The 19,601-nt window shown below is 51.0% G+C and overlaps 5 protein-coding genes across 5 annotated transcripts; 4 read left to right on the top strand and 1 right to left on the bottom strand.

Moving 5' to 3' along the window:
* Positions 1-3,133: 3,133 nt before the first annotated feature.
* Positions 3,134-4,906, top strand: GMORB2_3497 (uncharacterized protein; the record flags this gene model as incomplete). The annotated part of the gene is made up of 2 exons (XM_035465473.1): positions 3,134-3,147; positions 4,408-4,906. 2 exons carry the CDS (start codon positions 3,134-3,136, stop codon positions 4,904-4,906), a joined length of 513 nt encoding a protein of 170 aa, XP_035318738.1.
* Positions 4,907-10,621: 5,715 nt separating this feature from the next.
* On the top strand, positions 10,622-12,415 carry GMORB2_3496 (uncharacterized protein; the record flags this gene model as incomplete). The annotated part of the gene is made up of 1 exon (XM_035465472.1): positions 10,622-12,415. The coding sequence occupies one exon, from the start codon at positions 10,622-10,624 to the stop codon at positions 12,413-12,415; it is 1,794 nt and encodes a 597-aa protein (XP_035318737.1).
* Positions 12,416-14,865: 2,450 nt separating this feature from the next.
* Positions 14,866-15,859, top strand: GMORB2_3495 (uncharacterized protein; the record flags this gene model as incomplete). Its single annotated transcript, XM_035465471.1, has 2 exons — positions 14,866-15,174; positions 15,269-15,859. The coding sequence occupies 2 exons, from the start codon at positions 14,866-14,868 to the stop codon at positions 15,857-15,859; spliced, it is 900 nt and encodes a 299-aa protein (XP_035318736.1).
* A 344-nt stretch (positions 15,860-16,203) lies between these two features.
* On the bottom strand, positions 16,204-17,544 carry GMORB2_3494 (protein of unknown function (DUF1996); the record flags this gene model as incomplete). Its single annotated transcript, XM_035465470.1, has 4 exons — positions 16,204-16,929; positions 17,011-17,106; positions 17,168-17,473; positions 17,524-17,544. The coding sequence occupies 4 exons, from the start codon at positions 17,542-17,544 to the stop codon at positions 16,204-16,206; spliced, it is 1,149 nt and encodes a 382-aa protein (XP_035318735.1).
* A 1,026-nt stretch (positions 17,545-18,570) lies between these two features.
* Positions 18,571-19,146, top strand: GMORB2_3493 (3-hydroxyacyl-CoA dehydrogenase, NAD binding domain; the record flags this gene model as incomplete). The annotated part of the gene is made up of 1 exon (XM_035465469.1): positions 18,571-19,146. One exon carries the CDS (start codon positions 18,571-18,573, stop codon positions 19,144-19,146), a length of 576 nt encoding a protein of 191 aa, XP_035318734.1.
* Between the last annotated feature and the right edge of the window lie 455 nt (positions 19,147-19,601).

Genomic DNA, 19,601 nt, shown 5'->3' with positions numbered 1-19,601 from the left:
TGGGATAGAATAGACAGCAGCTGTAATCTGTACTTGTCTCAGAGTGTACCTGAAGTGAATGGGGCAGCTAGAGACGATACAGCTGGTGTAATAGTGTTGTTGCAGTTGTTATTACACATACGGAGCATGGATATATAGGGTACCGTACATTACTAACGTATCCCAGCTTGCCGCATGCTCGCTCTGAGGTGAGCTACGGAGTGATACTGGTTACGGATTTGGTACCTTCCAACGTACTCTAACGTACAAGTGCATTCTGGAAAACACAGAAGAGACGCAAGGAATGGCTTGTAAGCGAGTGCGATAGCTACGGTGAGTCGTTTTGTTCCGCAGTGGTCCGTAATGGGACCCAATGGCATATTATTTTAGCGCCGTCAAAAACGGAAAACGGAACAGCATAGCAAGACGGGAGAGTAACCAGCTGGACATGTAATAAGGGCAAATTAACAGAGTCACAGTACAGCTTTGCCTGGAGCCCAGGCGCCAGTAAGCAGCATCAGACCAGTCATAACCAGCTGCCAACAGCGTGGCAGGTGACTTGTACCCGCTCTTGCCCGCTACAACGACGCTGTCGACACAGCTGAAGGTGCTTCTCCACTTTTGCAGCATAAGTTCTATCCTTTCCTCCCTCCTTACTTCCCGCATAATACGGAGATAATTTTCCAAGCACGGTAATAATGGCACTAGAGCAAAGGCTTTGTCGATTGCGGTAATGGAAGCTAGTACACAGCATCGCAGGATCAAGGACGCAGGACGCAGGGCCACGCCGTGGTCTATACCGAGTATGCGTATAGCGTATGTATGCTTGTTTGCCTGAAGTAATTATATGCTGTAGATCTCGGTAGTAGCGTAGCCTCTACAGGTATGACATCAGCTGTATATTACTCTGCACATAGCGTGGCTATTGTAAGTCGCATAAGAATTCTACGGGAACTCGTAGCTGTAAAGTACTATTAATATTATTACTAGCATAGATGAGAGCGGTGAATGAAAGTGATGCAAGACTTTGGCATGGCCAAACAGGCTAGAGATACCGAGTAGATGGTGTGGGTTTGTTAGAATGTCTCACTCGACCCCCCAGCTGGGCTGCCATGCCATGCCTCATGGATGGGCTGGAGGGTTTCACTAATCTGGCATGGGCCGCATGACAGGAGTATCTGTACGAGTACGAGAGTACTGCTGAGGACACTATTAAAAGCTGTGCGCTCGTTGGAAACGTCGCTCTCTTTTCCTGTGGCAGCTGTGCACGTAAAGTGATAGAAAATAGAGCGTACTCGTATATGCTCACAATGGTAACTTGGATAAATGGCAAGTTGGCGTGTGAATTAGCATCCATCTCAGCACTACGTGTAATAGACCGTTTTCGTCATCTGTTGTGAAATATCTGCTAACGCCTCCCGCCCGTCGCTCTCGCCGTCGGCCAACAGATGGGGGCCGGAAACAAGGGACACATTAATTAAAATAGACAAAAACGCCTGTGCCACGGCCGGCGCGACAGCCACTACGAGTACGAGTACAAGTCTACAAGTACAAGCTGTACGTCACACTCACACGATATGCACATACGACTAAACCAGTCTAAGTATTTTGACCCGCTTCTTCTTCGCGATATCTCGAAGAATTCCTAAGTACCTCAACCAACTTCAACCGGCAAAAAAATGCAGGTTAGAATTTCAGTAGGGGTTCGTAAGGGTTCGAGTAGGATTCGACTTGGGATCAGGGTTAGTATACGTATCCTTTTACCAATGGAATAAAAGGTGGGATAGTAAAGATACGTGATCGAAGAAGGGCTTATATATCTATTCATGCTTATTATTATCTCATACTGTTCGGGCGTGGATGTAGCTTTATTACAGAGTACGTACTGTTAGCAGTATATGTAGCACTCTTTCGCACTCCAGCTGTATTTCTGTCCATACGGCGGGTTGTCCTTTAGTATTAGGTACCCACTATCTAGAGCGACCATTGTGCCCCGAGCATGGAGGGCTGTTAATGACTGGAAAAATTGATGGATGATTAATATTGGCCATGACACACAACCATGAACATGTGAGCTGTGCCCCAGACAGGGGTCATGTCGATGGAAGACTCATAAGGACTCACAGATGCATGCAAGATTCGCGGGGGTGCATATGTGAGTGTGCTATACTGTCAAGAGAGTTGGCGTTAAAGGATGTTAGTCGCTATGTATTACTCGCCGTGGATTGGAGGGAGGGCAATGCAGTATCTGACGGTGCGTTGCATCGTGATGCAATCACGTTGGTAAAAGTGTGAGTTGTGGTGTTTTACCGTTGAAAATAAATGGAATGTGCACTTGTGGCTAGCATGAGCTTACTACGACGCACCACAAATGACTAGATGGACAGGGAATTTGCAGCAGTACCTCTACATATACTACGCTATAAGCCCCGAGCCACTGCAGCGGGAGCGACGGAGCCCCCGCCAGTTGGGCATCAGCGGGCAGGTGGCGGGAGGTGACGCGAGGGGGGAGGGGGGCGGCTGGCATTGGAACCGCGGAATCGATACTAATTGATCGATACAATCTCTGAAGCAGTCGAGATAGTGGAAAGACATGGAGGATGGAGCAATATCGAAATGCTCTAGACGATACTAATAAACGTGCATACGATCAAGCTGTATACCTGTCCTATGGGATAGATCTAGGCAAGAACTATTGTTAGATCGAAGTCATGCAATTCCATCCACGCCTCCGTTTTTTCCTTCCTTCTTCTTTTTCCAACAGTAGATAGAGCCGCTGTACTGACGGATATACGAGCACTCGCACGTACAGAAGCTGTACGAGTACTGTAGTCTGTACAGGCGAGCCCCAGTCCAGTCCAGCTGGATTGAGGCTGCTGACTCGCTTCCCCACCAGCCCCACCCCCGACCAACAGGAACACAACTCTTCTGCAGGGTCGGCGCAGCTGAAAAGACAATCCCGCCCCATGACCCATGGCCTTCAAGCTGAATCCGAACCGTTCAAGACGTTACTTGACAGACGCCCCCCCCCCCTCTCTGTCATACACTATACCTAATAATTTGTAATACTATGCTCTGGTACTGCTGGCACTGGCAGAACTACTACAGTAGTATGGATGCAACCTTCCAGCTCACACGCCCCCCACCATCTTCCATGACTGTTGCAGAGTTTGTGGCCTGTACAACATGCTTTTACCACCCGTTCGATCAACAAGCCTATGGCATATATCACATTGCTCATATATCCTGATCATGGCCCTGGCCGAATCAGAAATTGCCCACTACATTTCTTTCAAGATTTTTCGAGATTTTTTCAAATCCCTACTCTACTCGCCCTTAATCAATTGCTCTGCTGCATTCTTTTACACCCTCCTCCATACACATACACCCTCCTTCATCATTTTCATCGTCGTCGTCGCACATATACACACGCCCCTCCTTCTCCACCACCTGGACACCAGATCTACCACTACTGCCGCTAAAGGCCACTCCACGTCCCTCGTTTACGCTGTGCTTTTTTGCCTCTACAGTCAACGTTGTATCGTGCCCCTCTCGAAATAGCACTACACACTCTCTCTCCCTCTCTCCCTCATCTTTACTCAAAAACAGAAACACCCTGGTCTATATCATCTCCTTTCTTCATCCACACCCTCCCCCTCCTCACCCCTCTATTTCGCCCCTCACACCACATCCTGGCACCGTCGTTTCTGTCCAACCCTGGTTTATAACAAGACCGTCCCTGCCACTTCCCGTAGATATCTCGTTCTGTCATCTTTTGTCATTCATCTCCATCACTCGACTTAGACTGCTCTGCCATCACGGCAAGCCAAACAAATACTACGACAACTTATTCGACTACTCTTCTACTCTTACAAGGCCATCGTCGTCTACACCATCTATATCATCGCCTATATCGCCGCCCCATGGAGCATACTTGATCTCGACCTCAGCGACATCTTAAGCAAGTCCATTGATACACAACCGTTGAACGTACAACAGCCATTGTGTCTATCAAAGCATGCCCTCAGCTCCCATCAGTGCAAACATCAACAGCAGCAACCATATTCCCTCTCTCTACAACTCAAGGGCTCAATCCACCCTAACTGGATCATCTCTCTTCGCCCTCCTTGTCCTCTTACGCGTCTGCGTCCGTCGCGCCGCCAGCAGATTCTCTACCAACATCACGGATCAGCAGCAACAGCATCCCAAGCCTACGAGGCCATCGAACGAGGACGACATCCCGTCGACCCCTCCTCCTCCCTACCAGCAACACAACCCCCTACCGACAACATTCGCAATGAGCGACAAGAGCTACCGCAACATGATCCCCCCTCCGCCCCCCATTCCCGGCCACCACCAACCCCACTACATACTCGCATCGCGGCTTCCTCCCGCGCCTCCGTTGACCCCTCCGGAGTTGAGCAACAGCATCTTTTCCATTGACGAGCGCCTCCAGCAGCAGCACGACAACTTCATGCGCCAGCCCAATCCTGACTACGCTGCCAACCCCATGGCCGACTCGCGCTACGACACCGACTCAGAGCCCGAGCCCAAGCACGAGCCCGAACACAGGCACTGCGCTACCCCGCCCACCCAGCCGCGCCGACTGTTGTACAACAAGACCATTCCCGTCGGCTCGCCCGCCCAGCGTCCTGCCGCCCCTTCGTCGTACCCGGGCTTCTTCTCAGCCTTTCGCGGATCGTACCCCCCTGCCAATGCCAACACCGTGTCGCGCGGCGGTCCCGACGGCGGTCTCGCCGATGGTCCCAGGGAGATTAACGTCCATGGCGAAATCATCTCGATGCTCGACAAGAACGGTACCGGATGGACAAGACACACCCGCGTCTACGGTGGTGGTGGCTGCAACACCTTTCCTCCTACTCCTGAACCCAGCTTCTACGCTCCTTTCCCAGAAGAGACGCGGTAAAACTTGATACCGTCTCTTTTTTTCTTTTTACTTTTTTCTCCCTTTTCTCAAGACTTTCACATATCTAGAGATATACGTGGCTTTTTTGGCCCGCGAGGGCCCGGGGTTTCAGGAACACGGCTGGAAGCATATGATATGAGGTTATGACTCGAACGACTATTTTTCCCTTTTTCTTGTTACTACGCTTTCCTTTTTACATTTACTACATATTTCCTATGTTACACGGCAAACAATCAACACCTCACCTGAGGTTCACGTCTTTGTCACTGGAGGTTCATACACATAGATTACTGGATGGGTTTCATTACAGCATTTTCGATTCATATACATATATACCACGGGAATATGGGCGCCACATAATACACATCTTGCAACTCTCTCATCATCAACTCATCTATCTATTCGAAAATCCTTCACATCCTTTGTTTACCGTTGTCCAATATTCTCTAATATTGGCACTAAGGGAAAGCCGCCTCGTCTTGGCAGGCCCACGAGAAACGTGCTTTTCCACGAGATGTCAAATCAGAGGAGGTGTGCAGGAGTAAATGAATAATCACAATGAAATTCGGCTATGGGAACCATTCAGATCAGCTTCTCTTTTTTTCAGGCAGAAAGAGAAGTGAAGGCAAATAATGGCAACAATAAAGTAAAGGAAGAAGATTTTTTTGGCATTGCCATGACTATGGTTTAGGTAGTAAGTGTTGCATGTAGTAATAGTTTAAAAAACTTTTGATCCATATGTGGCGTGACGGTTTGCCACTTCTGGACCACTTCCCGAGACCTGGTCATACTGCTCAAGATGCTAGCTGGTTTTCCTGTATTCGGTGCTTTTTCTTTTTCGAAGTTTACAAGTTTGATGGGACCATTACACCTAGCTCTCTCTGTCTCTCTCTCCTGCTGTGTATGATCGTCCTGAATAAGTATCTAGAGCTGGGCTGAGTGTCGTCTTTGGTCTAGTCTGGACTTGTACACCCAGCATTCAGCTCCGCATACACAAGTCACAGGGTAATCATATATGCCTTTCACTTAGTCTAGAGAAATTAGAAGAAGACGTACAAAAAGAACCACACCAAGAGCTAACTACTTTGGTAGCATCGTCCATCGAATGGTCCTGGCCGCGACCCACTTTCTGTGATCCCGTGACCGCACTTCAATTCAATCCAGAACGTGGGACGAACAGACGCTAGGCGTAAAAATACATGATACGATAGTAAGTTTGTTTTGATGACATCGTAGTCTTCAAGCGCCTGCTGACGCGCTTTGCGCTTGTCAAAGGGTATAGCCACCCTGGCCTCGAATCGAGGTTGCCTGGCTGTCCGCCTGCGGGCCTAGCCGTGTGTTTTGCCCAGAGCCGAACAGTCGGTATTGTCAGCGACATCATTAAAATAGATATTAGCGGTTGATAAAAAGGCATGTATATTATATGTAAATATATATAAGAGATAGAAAAAGAATCGTGTACGTGATGACATGCAGACAACGCGGCAAATCAGCGAATCTCGTTCACTCTGCTTACCGCTGCAAGGGTCGTGCACGCACCATACAATTGTGATTCCTCTGCAGTGGTACCCGACTTGCATCATTGTGCTCTATCAGCTCCATAGAGTCGGCAAATGAGCTTGTGTGTGTGTGTTTTCGCATAGAGCAACCAACTCCCTATGGCCGTATATTGTGACCTGGCACGCTGCAGGTAAACGTGGTTGTTGATGTGGAGCGGTTCCTGGTGGGACTTGTCAAAAACAAGAGCACCATGCGGCCTGGTGGAGGCCAATTCGTTATACGAGGATTTTCGGTTGGATAGCAGTAAAACTCTTTCTCTCTTTTCAGTTGATCATTATAGTGCGCAATATCATTGAGACGTCAGGATAACGCAGTGATTTCGTATGGCCCTTGTGTATCGGGTAGGCCCTCTGCCTCGGGCGTATACTGTGGTGCGATATTACGAGTACTCGTACAGATTACAGGTGGGCATACGTGGATGTGTACGTAGGCGACTATAGTTTAGTACAAAGTTGACCGTTTGGTATTCTTTACATGTCAAGCTTGTCCGATATACTTTCAAAACACCAGGACGACAAAAGTAACACACACGTACCTGGGACTGAGAACAGAGGAAGGAGCTTACGTCGTCAAGGGGTGGACATGATCCATGGCATGATCGAATTATAAATTACTACTCTATGTACGACTACGAGTACGATGTCGGGGGAAAGGACAGGTTTCGAAGTTTCAAGAGTTTCACATTGGAAAAAGTGCTCGTACCGACTTTAAAAATAATAGTGGAAGGGGGGGGACTGGAAATTGCAACGACGTGCTTTAGCTTTTGTACGACCGTAGGGCGGTGCGAGGTCATCAAAAGGTTAAGATGTGACATGGGCCGTGCTGGTAGGGATCGGTGTAAGAAAGGTCACCCCTTAATGAAGGCTGTAACGTGACCCAGGGGCTGTGTCCCAGGACGAAACATGGACGGGCCCCCCTCAGGACGAGGATTGTTGCATGGAGTTGTCGCGTGAGGGAGACTTTTGTGAGTCTATGAGTGATTTGCTGTCAAGTTTCTCGTAGAAAAACTCACTTGTAGAGACTCACAACCCTCTAACTGTTCTGTGAGCGAACATACGGCGTACATGCCATCACTATTATAATACGCGGCACCTGGCCATAGGACCCTTTGACTGCAGGCCATGATTCGACGGCAACGAGGTGGCGCTTGGTCTCGTGGCGTTCTAGCAGTTGCGTACCAAATCCTGGTTACCCACACACACCATTACTTGTGGGATACGTATATCTTTATCCTGGCTATATGCGCCAGTGAAACCTGCCAAGTAGCTAACATGCTAAGTATTTGAATACCAATTTCTTGTGTGTGTGTGTGTGTGTGTGTGTGTGTGTGTGTGAGTATTAGTTACATTTAGTAGAGTAGTGTAGCTTGATATGTATTACTCGTACTTGTAGGTCCTCCGAGGAACGGCACCGCTGAACTAGAAGTCTCGACCGGCGCAGACGCTAGGCGGCCTGTCGGAATCCGAATAGAGAGAAGCGGTGAGGAACCGAAATACAAGAATATATTACAAGTCAGAAGGCCGTTTGTATTGATGAAGATTTTTGCTCTTGTCTTCTGTGTAAAAATAGGAAACTCGAATGAATGAATAAACGAGAGAGGGAAAGAAGGAGGGAGAGAGAGAGGGAGGGGGAGAGAGAGGGAAAGGGAGAGAAAGATAGAGAAAGAGAGAGAGAGAGATCCAATATTTCGTCGGCGCTTCCACAACCTCCATCACCCTGCATGTGACTGGAGGAGAGAGACCACAAGTTTAGGGAAATTCTGCCCCTGACTGGACCTCCTCTCCCCCCCTGGTACCTTGAAGAGGAAATACGTGGATATGATTGGCTTCCTTGTCTCTGACCCATGAACCTTCCCACCGCAGGGGTCTCACATACTCGTAATTCAAGTCTGGGACCGTCCGTCACCACCGTCGGGATGGGCTGGGGGAAGCGGGAAATGACTGAGGCGAGAAGCGAAGCGAGAACTTGTACGGAGTAATCTGTAGCCTGTAGGCAATAGTAAGATGTTAACAGTACGAGTACGGATACAGATAGCGGCATCTCTTGATCCGAGGCACACAGACACACACACACACGCAAACGCAAAGACATGGGGAGACCCCATTGACGATCAAGGGTCTCTTGCATCAGAATTTCAAGTAGAGACGGGGCTAGAACCCCCTGTGGCGGATTATCTGGTGGCTGTACAGATACTTGTATGGGGGAAGGACATGGTTCATGGCAGCGTTCTGAAGTGTAGGTGAATCGTGAATTCCTGAGCATAACGTCTTTTGTCTTTTTTACCAGTATGAGTACAGGGTACAGATCTCGACGATGATGGATAATACTCGTACATGATGTTGTATCCTTTCCCTTTCTCTTTATTGACTATTCTTTCTTTTGTGTACCAGTTTTGTGTAGCTCTAATAGAGTACTCCTACGTGTATTGCCATATCGCTACAGCGAACAAACCTTACTAATAGTCGTACACACCGTCAGCCCTGTGTATCGTTATTGGTCCACCTGACCTGCCCAGGCTATTACGACCTACAGGCTGCAGCTCCAGGGCCCGGGGACCCATCTCCAGGGCTCGTCAGGGCCTCCAATTCCCTACATGTAATATGTACGAGTAGGGTGTCATGCTCCAGTAATACGGTAGAGTCAATGGCATGGCCCGCTCCTTCCCTCCTCTCTTTCCTTCCCCTTCCTTGGGCCGCTCTTGCCTTTGCCGTGTTTGTGTGCCCCCCCGTACTCGTACGCTGTAGGGCCTCTCCCTAGGGCGTTCCCCCCCGGGCCAGGCCCCTCGCCTTTTTGCTGCTGACATGCTGCAATATGAGTAAAAGGCTCCAACCGCCAAAAAAACGCGTCCCACCACTCAGGCCATCGGAAATCCACCCTCCTCTATCCACTTTCCTCTCTCTCTCTCTCTCTCTCTCTCTCTCTCTTCTCCCTCTCTCTTTCTCCTTCTCTCTCTCTCCGTATTCTTCTTTCCTACTTTGATCTCCTTCCCTTCCATCTCCATCACCCTCTCTCCCTTCTACATCCTCCCGTCTCGTTCGCCAAACCTTCCCTTTTTTCCCTTCTTCCTTTTTTTGCTTCCACTCTCTTTCTCTCAAACATCTTTCATCCTTCCTTTGTGCGCCACTTCTTCATCTGGCTGCCCTGTGTTTTGAGTTCGTCCTGCTTGCCGATTTATTACTCGCTCTCCTCTCGACCCGCCACCACTCATCGACAACATCTTCTGTGCATACAATTCGACCATCACGGAAAAGAGCGATCACCTTCCATCCACGGCTTGCCGCATCGATCTCATCGCGCCTTTTTTTCATTTTTTTTTCCATCGCGAAAACCGTCCGATCAAGAACCTAATTCATTTTTTCTTCTACCGCTTTCTGCTTCGATCAGCATCTGTTCTTTTTTCCTCTTCGACACTATTTTCTTTTCTTTAATCTATCCCGACTGCCCGGCTATACCAATTCGATAACAAAGAACCATCGACACAACGCCCGCTACAGAATATTTCATCTCGTGGGCTAGCTTTAGTCTGTCAACTTCTTGCTACAAGCATCGGTCAACATTCTCATCGTTGGGCTCTTCTCGTTACTGTGTTCCTTATCGCCGGTCCTCCAGTCTTCTCCCCCCTTTTTTCGTTTTTTTTTTTTCCCGTGCAGGGGCGACCCACTGCTTGACACGCAACTTTTGCCATTTTTTCGTCTATCCATGACATTGGACAGTTCTGCGTCAAACTTTGGAACAGCAGCTGCGTTGTCCATTCTTTGAATTTTTCCAAGGCATCCGTTTTCCACGGCATACATTTTAATCCTGCATCCACCACGTCGTGGTCACCCTGGTTGCTCTTCATCCGACCAAAAAGGAACGACTTCTCGACTTGCTTCCATATCTTTTGCTTTTCAGAAACTGCTATTTTCTCGTTATTCTCATCTTCGGTTGAGTCGAGTCAACCTGACACAAACCGTACCTCTGCTACTTCGTTTGCATTTATCTTTTGTGTCGCATACAACAAAACCAGATCGCGTCGAGACTCTTCTCTCTCGACATTTTCAACTCTGAATTTCAACGAAACAAGAACGATCACATTGGTCCTGTCATAAACCTCGTTTCCACTCTTACCAACACCTTCATCCACTCGCCGGACGGACTACTTCCTTTTGAGCCATGAACCCAGGCGGTCTTGCTCAAATGTCTTCCACCAACTTTGCTTCCCACAACGGCTTCGGCAATTCTGGCGGGTTGGCCTCGCGCCGAGGTGGCCAGAACATCAAGCCTCTGTCCTTCGATGGTGTCGCCAAGGCTGTCGATAAGGAGAACACGGTTCCCACTCCTCGCACGAGCCGCTCGCATCTCCTTGCTGGTCTCAGGACAGCTCCCAAGTCTGCCACGACTGGTTCCTTTGGCCTCTCCTCGCCCAATCCTACCCAGCAGTACGCCCGCAACAATATGGCTGCCAACGTCCACAGCATCACTCAGGACACCGCCTACAACGCCCCCAAGACGGCCTTTCCCCAGTACGCTGGCCAGCAGCAGCAACAGCAGCGACTGCAACATCAGCCCCTGCAACATCAGCAGCAACAGCAGCAGCAGCCGATGCATATGAACAATGCCCATCTTATGAGCCAGCAGTACACTGTCGACCAAGTTCTTGCTCCTCCTGAGCTCTCCTTTGACGACCAGGTTCAGGAGCAGATGGACCCCGGCCTGTACGCTCAGCTTGTTGCCACCAACATGTACCTGGCCCAGCAGCAGCAGCGCCTCCAGCAGCAGCTCCGCACCGTACAGGCCGCCGCCCAGCAGTTTCAGCAGCTCAACCTTAGCAACCCTCAGCTGGTCCAGCAGCAGATGGCCATCTACGAGCAGCAGAACCAGCTACGCACCATGCAACAGCAGCTCGGTGTCCAGGCTGCCGCCACCCAGGCCCCACAGCAGCAGTTCTACTACAACCCTATGACAGGCCAGTACTACGTTGACACCATGGCCACCTCGCAGATGGCTACTCCCTCGTACACTGAGCAGCAGCCCATGACGCCTGGTTCTTTCGGCGGTCTGCAACAGCAGCACAATCAGCAACAGCACAGCCAGCAGCAACAGCAGCAGCAAATGTACCAGGGTCATACCCAGTCTCAGTCTCAGTCCCAGACCCCCCGCGTTCAGGTCTCGCCTCCTCCCGAGACGCTTAGCCAGGGCAATGGTCGCCGTAGTAGCTCTCCCTCTAAGCGAGGTGATTCGCCCCAGGAGACGCAGCCGCTTCCTCCGCCCTCCGCCAACGCATTCCGTCGCGGACACAAGAAGGCTTCGTCGCTTGCCCCCGTCAACTCATCTCTCGCCTCAGGCAATTCGTCCACAGTGCCGCCGTCTGCCGGCCCCAAGTCTGCCTTCCCCATAACGCCCATGACTGGCGGTTACGGTCCCGGACAGGGCCGTGCCGGCGAGCACCCCATCCGCCAGCCGCGCGGCCCGCCCTCGATGGACGAGCTTAAGCTGAAGCCGACGGCCAAGTACGAGGGCAGCAAGAACTTTGCTGCCCGTACCCGGCGTTCGGCCGTGCACAACCTCGTTCGAGCCGGACTCGAGCGACGCAAGGGCACTGGTAGCTCTGCGGGTAGCATGAGCCCCGTATCGGAGACCGAGGAGTCGACAACGCCTATCACCGACAACGACTCCGAGTCTGGCCGCAGCGGATCCGGCAGTCTAGCTGGTGAGGAAGAGAACCTACCCCCCAGGAAGCCCGTCGGTGGTGGCTGGGGAGCTATCGGCTCTGACCGTCCCAACTCGAGCCAGAGGGCTCGCACTTCGAGCGATGATGAGGCTGAGTCTAACTCATTCGCCCACGTCTTCAAGAACGGCGCTCTGCGAGCATCCAAGGCTGAAGAGGCTGCTGAGGGTCAGCGCCGCGCCCCCAGGCTGGTGTTGACCAACTCGGACAAGCGCAGGACTGCTGCCCCCATGGCCTAAGGGCACCATTGTCCAGGGGCATGCTTTAAGAGGAGGGCATGGTGCTCTTGCACTTTTTTCTACCTTCATTTCACATTTCTGCACTTTTCTTTCGTCATCCATGTTCACGACTTATGCCTAGACTCTGTGACACGACTGCTTGGAAATGGCGGACTGCACTGTTCCAGGGTTGTTTTACTTCACTTCTCCCCTTCCACGGCCGCTTTCAGGATTCCGCACCTGATGCGCCTGGATTTTCGATACCATCGACCATTATAATTCACTTCGCCTCTCATTGACAACAATGTTGCTTTTATCTCTCACCCCCAACTCTTTTTCTGCGCTTCGAATGTGCTTTTGTAGGAAATGATGGGGACTGCTCTTATTAGGTGGCACTTTTTATCGGAAGGGTTTCGTCTCTGACGCTGCTTTCTTTTACTTTCGGAGAAGGGGTTTTGCAGAGCATCTCACACTCGGAGAACATCTGAGGGTATACTCTAATTGAGGAAACAGATCCGGATGGAGTCTGGCCGTCGGTTGCGCTTGAGAGCGGGTATACTTCGGGATTCGAGGCATGCGAGGCATTCTGGAAAGGAAGCCCATGGCAACCGAATTGGTGGTACCGCATTCTTTTACATTAGCTTTGCGAGACCTCATATCCGCTTGACGCTGGGAACCTCGATGGTACTGTGATCTTTGGCAAGAGGAAACGTGCCATTCTTTTGGGAAGGAGCTTAGAATGGATAGTGTAGTTTAGCAAAAGGCCGAGTTCAATAGAACGCAGTAGCCTTGATATCTGGAAGAAATGTAATACGTGATATGGTCTTCCCGTTGTACGTGATGTCCGGAATTCAGATGGTGTCTCCACTGCAGAACAGGGAAGGTCCGGCTGCTGCATTCGTCAAGGCTCATTCGGACAATGCGTCTTACATGTGCAAGGTAAGGTTGTTCGTCCATATGATACTTGGGGCATTCGTCTCTACGGAGGTTTATACTCTTGGAGATAGATTTCATTTCCTCCCCATCACTCCCTTGTCTGGCAGGGAAAGGGGTTTTACTCGTAGATGACTAACCTGTACTCTTTGTCTGTTGAACGAACGCTCTAGTCCGAAAGGAACCAGCGCTGTGCTCTCACTTCAGTCAAAAGAGGGAAGCTTTTGGACACGAGAAGACTGAAGTGACTCTGGTTAGAAGGTAGCATGTTGACCCAAAAAGAGAAAAGAGAATTTAGCTAAAAAGGGAAAAAAAGGTCGCTGAATACGAGTAGAAACATTTAAGTGTCGATTCTCGTAGATTCAAGATAAGGTAACACTTATGATCATGATACCCAATGTGCCAGGCAAAAAGGCCCCACACTAGAAAAACGCAGCTGAGGTTGAAGGTCCCTTCCCCACTCCAATACCTATTCCGCCTCAGAGAACAATGTATTCGTATTGCCACTAGCAGTGTCCAGCCTGCACCAAAATGGATGATGACTTGGCTCTATGCAGTACACAGAGTACGGGAGACTCCCATGTTGTATTCATGTCTGGGAGTTGCCAAGGCTCAGGGCTGACCACACCACCAAGGTCTTGGGACGACCAGGTCAATCGGCTTCTTGTGGCGACGTAGTAATAATAGCTCGACTATCGGCTTTACAACTCCGAAAGACAGCATTAGTCTTGTTGACACATTTTGAAGTTTCGTGCTTACTGCGTTTGTGGAGATTACACGGAGTATGTGCTTGCTTGGTAACTATAAGATGCAGAGTTATTTTGCCTCGATTCATATATGCTTAAGTTAACAGTAGGGGGCTTATCTACCTCGTACTTACGCTCATTGTTCGTATTTTGTACGTTGGAAATCTCGCTTATTTTCTCATGATCTCGCATTCACCAATCATAGCATTCCCAGTCGAAAAAATATCTAGAAGACTGTCCTTAGCCTTCTCCTTCGAGGATAACAAACGGAAGGATTCGCAGGATTTCGTCCTAGTCCAAGTAAAAAAAGAAAAGCGGCCCGCCAATAATCCGGTGCTGACATGTAAGATACCTGCATCGACTAGTTTTCCGCCCAACCAGCTTATGGATCGTGGCACACATCCGTCCCCTTTGTCCAGTGCAGCGAGGAGAGCATAGCCATGTCATGTTGGCTGGTTCATGCGTTGGCTGCCCCCCTCTCATGATTGCATGACGGACTCGTCTGACCAACATGGATGTTTGTGTGGACAAAGAGAGCCCGATTTACCAAATGAATTATGCAGCAGTGGAGGTGGTCTGTCTGCCTGCATTTCCTATTCTTGTTTCCCTCGCACGTTTCCTTGCAAGAAGAAATATGAAGGGCAAACAAGGAAAAGCGCTGGTTTCTTGATACGACGCCCATCCTCCAGTCTCGTCTTGTAGCAAACATACACGAGGCACTCGGGGCCAAAAAAAAACATTTGAAACAACCACTTACTACGCGCGCGGGTGCCAATACTCGGGACATTGAAAATGGTCAGGCTATGTTGGGCAATAGCAGCCGTGGGCTTGTTCACTCGCGCCTCGTCGGCAGAAATAAGTTGCTTCGCCCCCGATGGGAAGACATTGGCCGACAACGAGACATATGTGCCCTGCAACAAGCTTGGTATTCAGCAGGATGGTATCGAGTCGAGTTGCTGCCGCCTCGACGGGAAGGCCGACGAACGCGACCTGTGCGCCGCGACAGGACTCTGCCTCAACGGAGGTGTTCTTTTTAGGGGATACTGTACAGACAAGACTTGGAAGAACCCGGCCTGTGTCGATGTCTGCACAGATCCCAAGGTATGTCCCCTCCCCTCTCTCTATCCGTCATATACGCATACTTATTTCGTCGATCTTGTATGCGTAAACTTGTTACTAACGAATAAATCACCAGAAACATGGCTCGTCCAACGGCTCAGTTGAAATCACCCCCTGCACCGACGGCAAGTACTGCTGCGGCAGCAACAACCTGGCCTGCTGCGGCACCGACGAAGCCTTTGAGATCCCCACCATGGCCGACAAGTCGACCGAGACGGCCAACCGCGCCGCTTCAGCCACCCGGTACAAGAACTCGACCATTGGCCTGGCCGTCGCCCTTGGCATCGTGGCTTTTGCCGCTGCCGCCGCCGTCCTCTGGCTCACCAGAAAGAACAGGCGTCTGAGCGACGGGTTAGCATCCGGAGCGGTGCCGACCGCATCACCTGTCGACGAGCAGCAGTCACCTGCCCAGCACAACGGGAGCATCTACGACCCTCACTCGCCCACCACCGGCACCCAGATGACCTCTGTGTCGCCTGCACCGCTACCGCACTCGTCTGGCGACAGCAAGGTCGTCACTGATAGAGCCTACGACCAGAGGTACTCGGAGCTCGATGGAACGAGCTTGAGCCCTCCGTATGAGCGCTCAGCTGCGTCACCGCCGTTGCACCCATCCGATTTCAGATTACCAGAGCAACATAGTGTGGCAGGGAATCATGTTTCTTGACCGGATTGAACGTATTGAAAATGACAGGGTCGTTTCGTGTTTGCTCTTCTCTTTTGTGGCGACATTTAAGTAGCATAGCGATTCAATGGCTGAAATCATCCCTCACCCAGAGTGAAGGACTAACGGTGAGACGCAACACTGGGTTACCACTGAAGTTAACTCTGCTCGTGTTCCATATACACATTGAACTTATGGATATTATGGATAACGACTCCTCTCCCACGAAACCGAAGGAAGATAGGCCCCGGTATAGGAAGAAATATATATGTACTGTGGAAAGAAAAGAAAGAAGTAGGCTTAACCACGCGAGATGGTGAGCCCCTTTAAATCCTTTGATGCCTACATTACGAGTGAATGTGGCGGTGGAAAGCCTTATCCCTCTTGTCGGGCAGGGCTCTATCGCGTTTATGGCTGTAAGTAGTAGTGGAAGTCTGGTTAACTCCATAGCTCCATCCCTGAAGGAGGTTGTCACTGGGAAGCTGGTCGAGGACGCCGCCAATCTCCTCGTCGACCTCGGAGGGGATAGTGCACTGGGCCTCGTTGAGGGTTACGCTGGAGCAAGTCTCCATACTTGCGTGCTGAGCGTCGCAGGTATCAATGCTATCTTGGAGAATCTCCTCATTAGAGTCGGCGAAGAAGTTATGGGAGCTGAAGCCTGTGACGTCTCCATTAGACAGGACAAACGGCTGGTTGCCCGTGCCGGGCGCCCAGAGGTCTAGGAAGGCAGGCGTGTCCCAGTACATCTCGTAAAACATGTGGGGGAGGTGGAACCAGCCCTTGGGGAAATTCTGCTTGCCAGAGTCGCTGTACTCGGGGAAGGCCATGCTATTAAGGCAGTCCTCCAGACCGACGTCTGGGTTGCAGCACGACGGTATGTGCACGTCAGCGCAGAGCGGTGAGTACTGCCCGTCGCAGTTCAGGTCAGGGAACCCAACACCCACGCTAGAGTCGGAGCTGCCAATGCTGAAACTGGAGCCGCCGGAGTCAATGATGCAAGAGTGAGGGTCGTAGTTCGAGTGCGGGCATGTGAATCGGATGCTGCTGATGTCGCCCTTGGACGGGTCTAGGTTCTATGCGGCACTCGAGGCGGGGGCGACTCGTGTCATGGCGCCGCCAGCAACAATCTTGAGACTGCGGGGGAAGGCCGTGACCTCATAGTCGGTGGGCTTAAAGCTATTGTTCACCAGCTGGGTCGACAATGAAACCCACCTGAAGCCCCTAGTCGAGAAATAACCCGTCCGCAAAGGCTGTGTATGTAAATCGTGAGTTGGCCTTGTATTTCTCTTCCCGGCACGCCCTCGTCTGCACCTTGGAGCCGTAGATAATGGGGAGACGTGCGCAGTGGGGGTTTTGCGAATCCATGCCGAACTCGGCGGGGACGAAGCGCGATACCCCAGCTGTCTCGGCTGCGTTGATCCATTGGTCCTGGTGGCCCATCATGGCTGTGGATAGACACGAGATGACGACTTCAACACCCTGGAGAGCTGGGATGATGAACTCGGACTCGGTCCAGTCCACTGTCTCGACTGACAAATCCAGGTGGGAGGACAGCTTGGACAAGTTGCTGCCATTGCGGAGGAGCGCAACGACGGCAAAGTTGGCGTTGAGAGCAGTCTGCGAAGTATGGGAACACCAAGGTTACCCGTGGCACCGGTAATTGCGACTTTGGTAGGCATAGTAGACATGGTGAAGGGTGAATATATAAACAACTGCTCTTTACTGTCTTTTCGGAACTAATGAAGGAAGGCTCCCTAACACAAAGTAGGGAAAAGGCATAGGTATAAGTATATTCGAAATCCGGGGCTATCAGCCCACCTAACTTCCCTCACTGATAATAGCACTCTATATATACTGTCTCCCTTAAGAGAGAAGGAAACATATGAAATGGATTGGTGTCGTTATTCCATTGATGGACTTACACCATGATCGCGCTAGGCCTCTTTATGCCAAAATCGGATCCGGCATATCCTTTTTGGGAAGTATCCGGACCTGGGTCTGCCATTTCTGGGCTAAGTATTATCTCTAAATAAATCAAGACCCCGAGCCTACTGCGCAGCCTCTTCCTACTTTCCTTGCACGTACTCGTATCTCTCTCCCTATCTTCATTAATAATCCCCAGCAACGGTAAAATTACAGACACTTCATCTTCTTACGGCAGTATCGGACCCGGCCCTTCCATTATCAGCTTTCACCTGCATAGATGGCACATGCTTACCAGCCATCAGATGGAGCTTGGTCTTAACGCTAACAAGAGGGCGCAGTTCTCGAGCTGTGATACATGCCGCCGTGCGCGTACAGCCTGTGACGCGGCACAGATCACCCACCAGCTTGGAAACAGTGCTCACTGCTCCAGATGCTCATCACGAGATTAAGAATGCACATTCGAGGTATGGTTATATCAAGGGATATAGTACTAACTTCCTTGGATAATCGCTGCCAGGTGGGGATGTGCGAAGTAGATCGGTGAGAGAAGGAGGCATCGGCAGTTTCCGCGCAAATCGACCGTTACCGACACCTCGTTTATCCTCTGGGGAGGACCAAAGCAACAAGGGGAGGTAGGGGTGCTACATCAGGAGCAGAAGCTAGATCGTGCAGAATCTGGTTCAAAAAAAACACTTTCCACACATGGTATAGGCACTACGCGAGTGGCGCAAGCCGTAGCGGCCTCGGTCAAGGAAGCGTTCTTCGAGGACGAGAGCGAAGAGAGCATCATGTTTGGGTGGCGATCCATGCAGGCGGCCATCGGAATCTTCGAGGGGACGACCCGCCCGTTGCTGGACATGTGCGAGAGGAGCTTGCACTTTCTCACGCAGACCAACCGCTTTGTCTTCTACCAAGTTGCCCTCCACTACTACCTGGGCATCCTGATCGTGGTCGATGCCGTCGAAGTATCCCAGGGGCAGGACCTACTGTCACAACTGGTGGACCGCAGGCTTGACGCGGAGCGCGAAGCCTTCAACACAATCAAGCTGGGCATCGAGAGCCAGTTTACGCTGCAGGGTCCTCCAAGTCAAGAGGATCAGGACAACGGCCGAGTGCATAGCACTGTCACGACATTCTTCATCGCCATCGACCCGTTCCCTCACAACGTAACTGCTCGTGCCCGGCTATTGACAAATTTCATTGGGCGCAAGTACCGGCGAGGAACAGTTCAGCGGGATACGTACGCTGGCCTTCTCTCCACATTGTCCAGGGCATTGATTCAACTGCCGGGGAGCACCAAAACGGTTCTTCTGGCTCGTGACCTCCCGAAAGGGGTCATGGAGAGCGTCGAAACCGACCAGTAAGCATCGGCGAGTCGAGTTGGCGTCCGTCGCTTCACCGGCAGCTGGGCAAATCCTTCCACGTATGACAGTCGAGTGAGGCGGGGGGGCACGCGCATGTATTTACAGACAAGGACGTAAATGACCCTCACCACCGTCGGGATTCGTGGTGGTGTGGTGGTTTATGTACGGACTGTGTGGCACAGGCAGCCCTAGTTCATACCCCGTCAAGGGGTGCAGGGGCAAGGGTCACGTATGGACAGGCTGAGAAAATGCGGTATCCGAGTTGCCTCAATCTCAGCACAAGTCCAAAAGGTTGCATACCTAGGCTGAAAACGGCGCAGAACAACCCAAGTTGAAATATGTGCATTGCGCGGGGGGCCTGGGGCGGGGGAAAGGTTCCTAAACTATGTCTTGAACAGCGATGATCAACAGTCAGTCAGTGGCCAGACCTCTAGTCAACTCATGGATGGGGATGA

Source organism: Geosmithia morbida (assembly GCF_012550715.1).
Source record: "Geosmithia morbida isolate 1262 chromosome Unknown scaffold_18, whole genome shotgun sequence".
Lineage (NCBI taxonomy): Eukaryota > Fungi > Ascomycota > Sordariomycetes > Hypocreales > Bionectriaceae > Geosmithia > Geosmithia morbida.
Note: the sequence above shows the minus strand (reverse complement) of the source record. Positions and strands in the feature narration are given on the sequence as shown.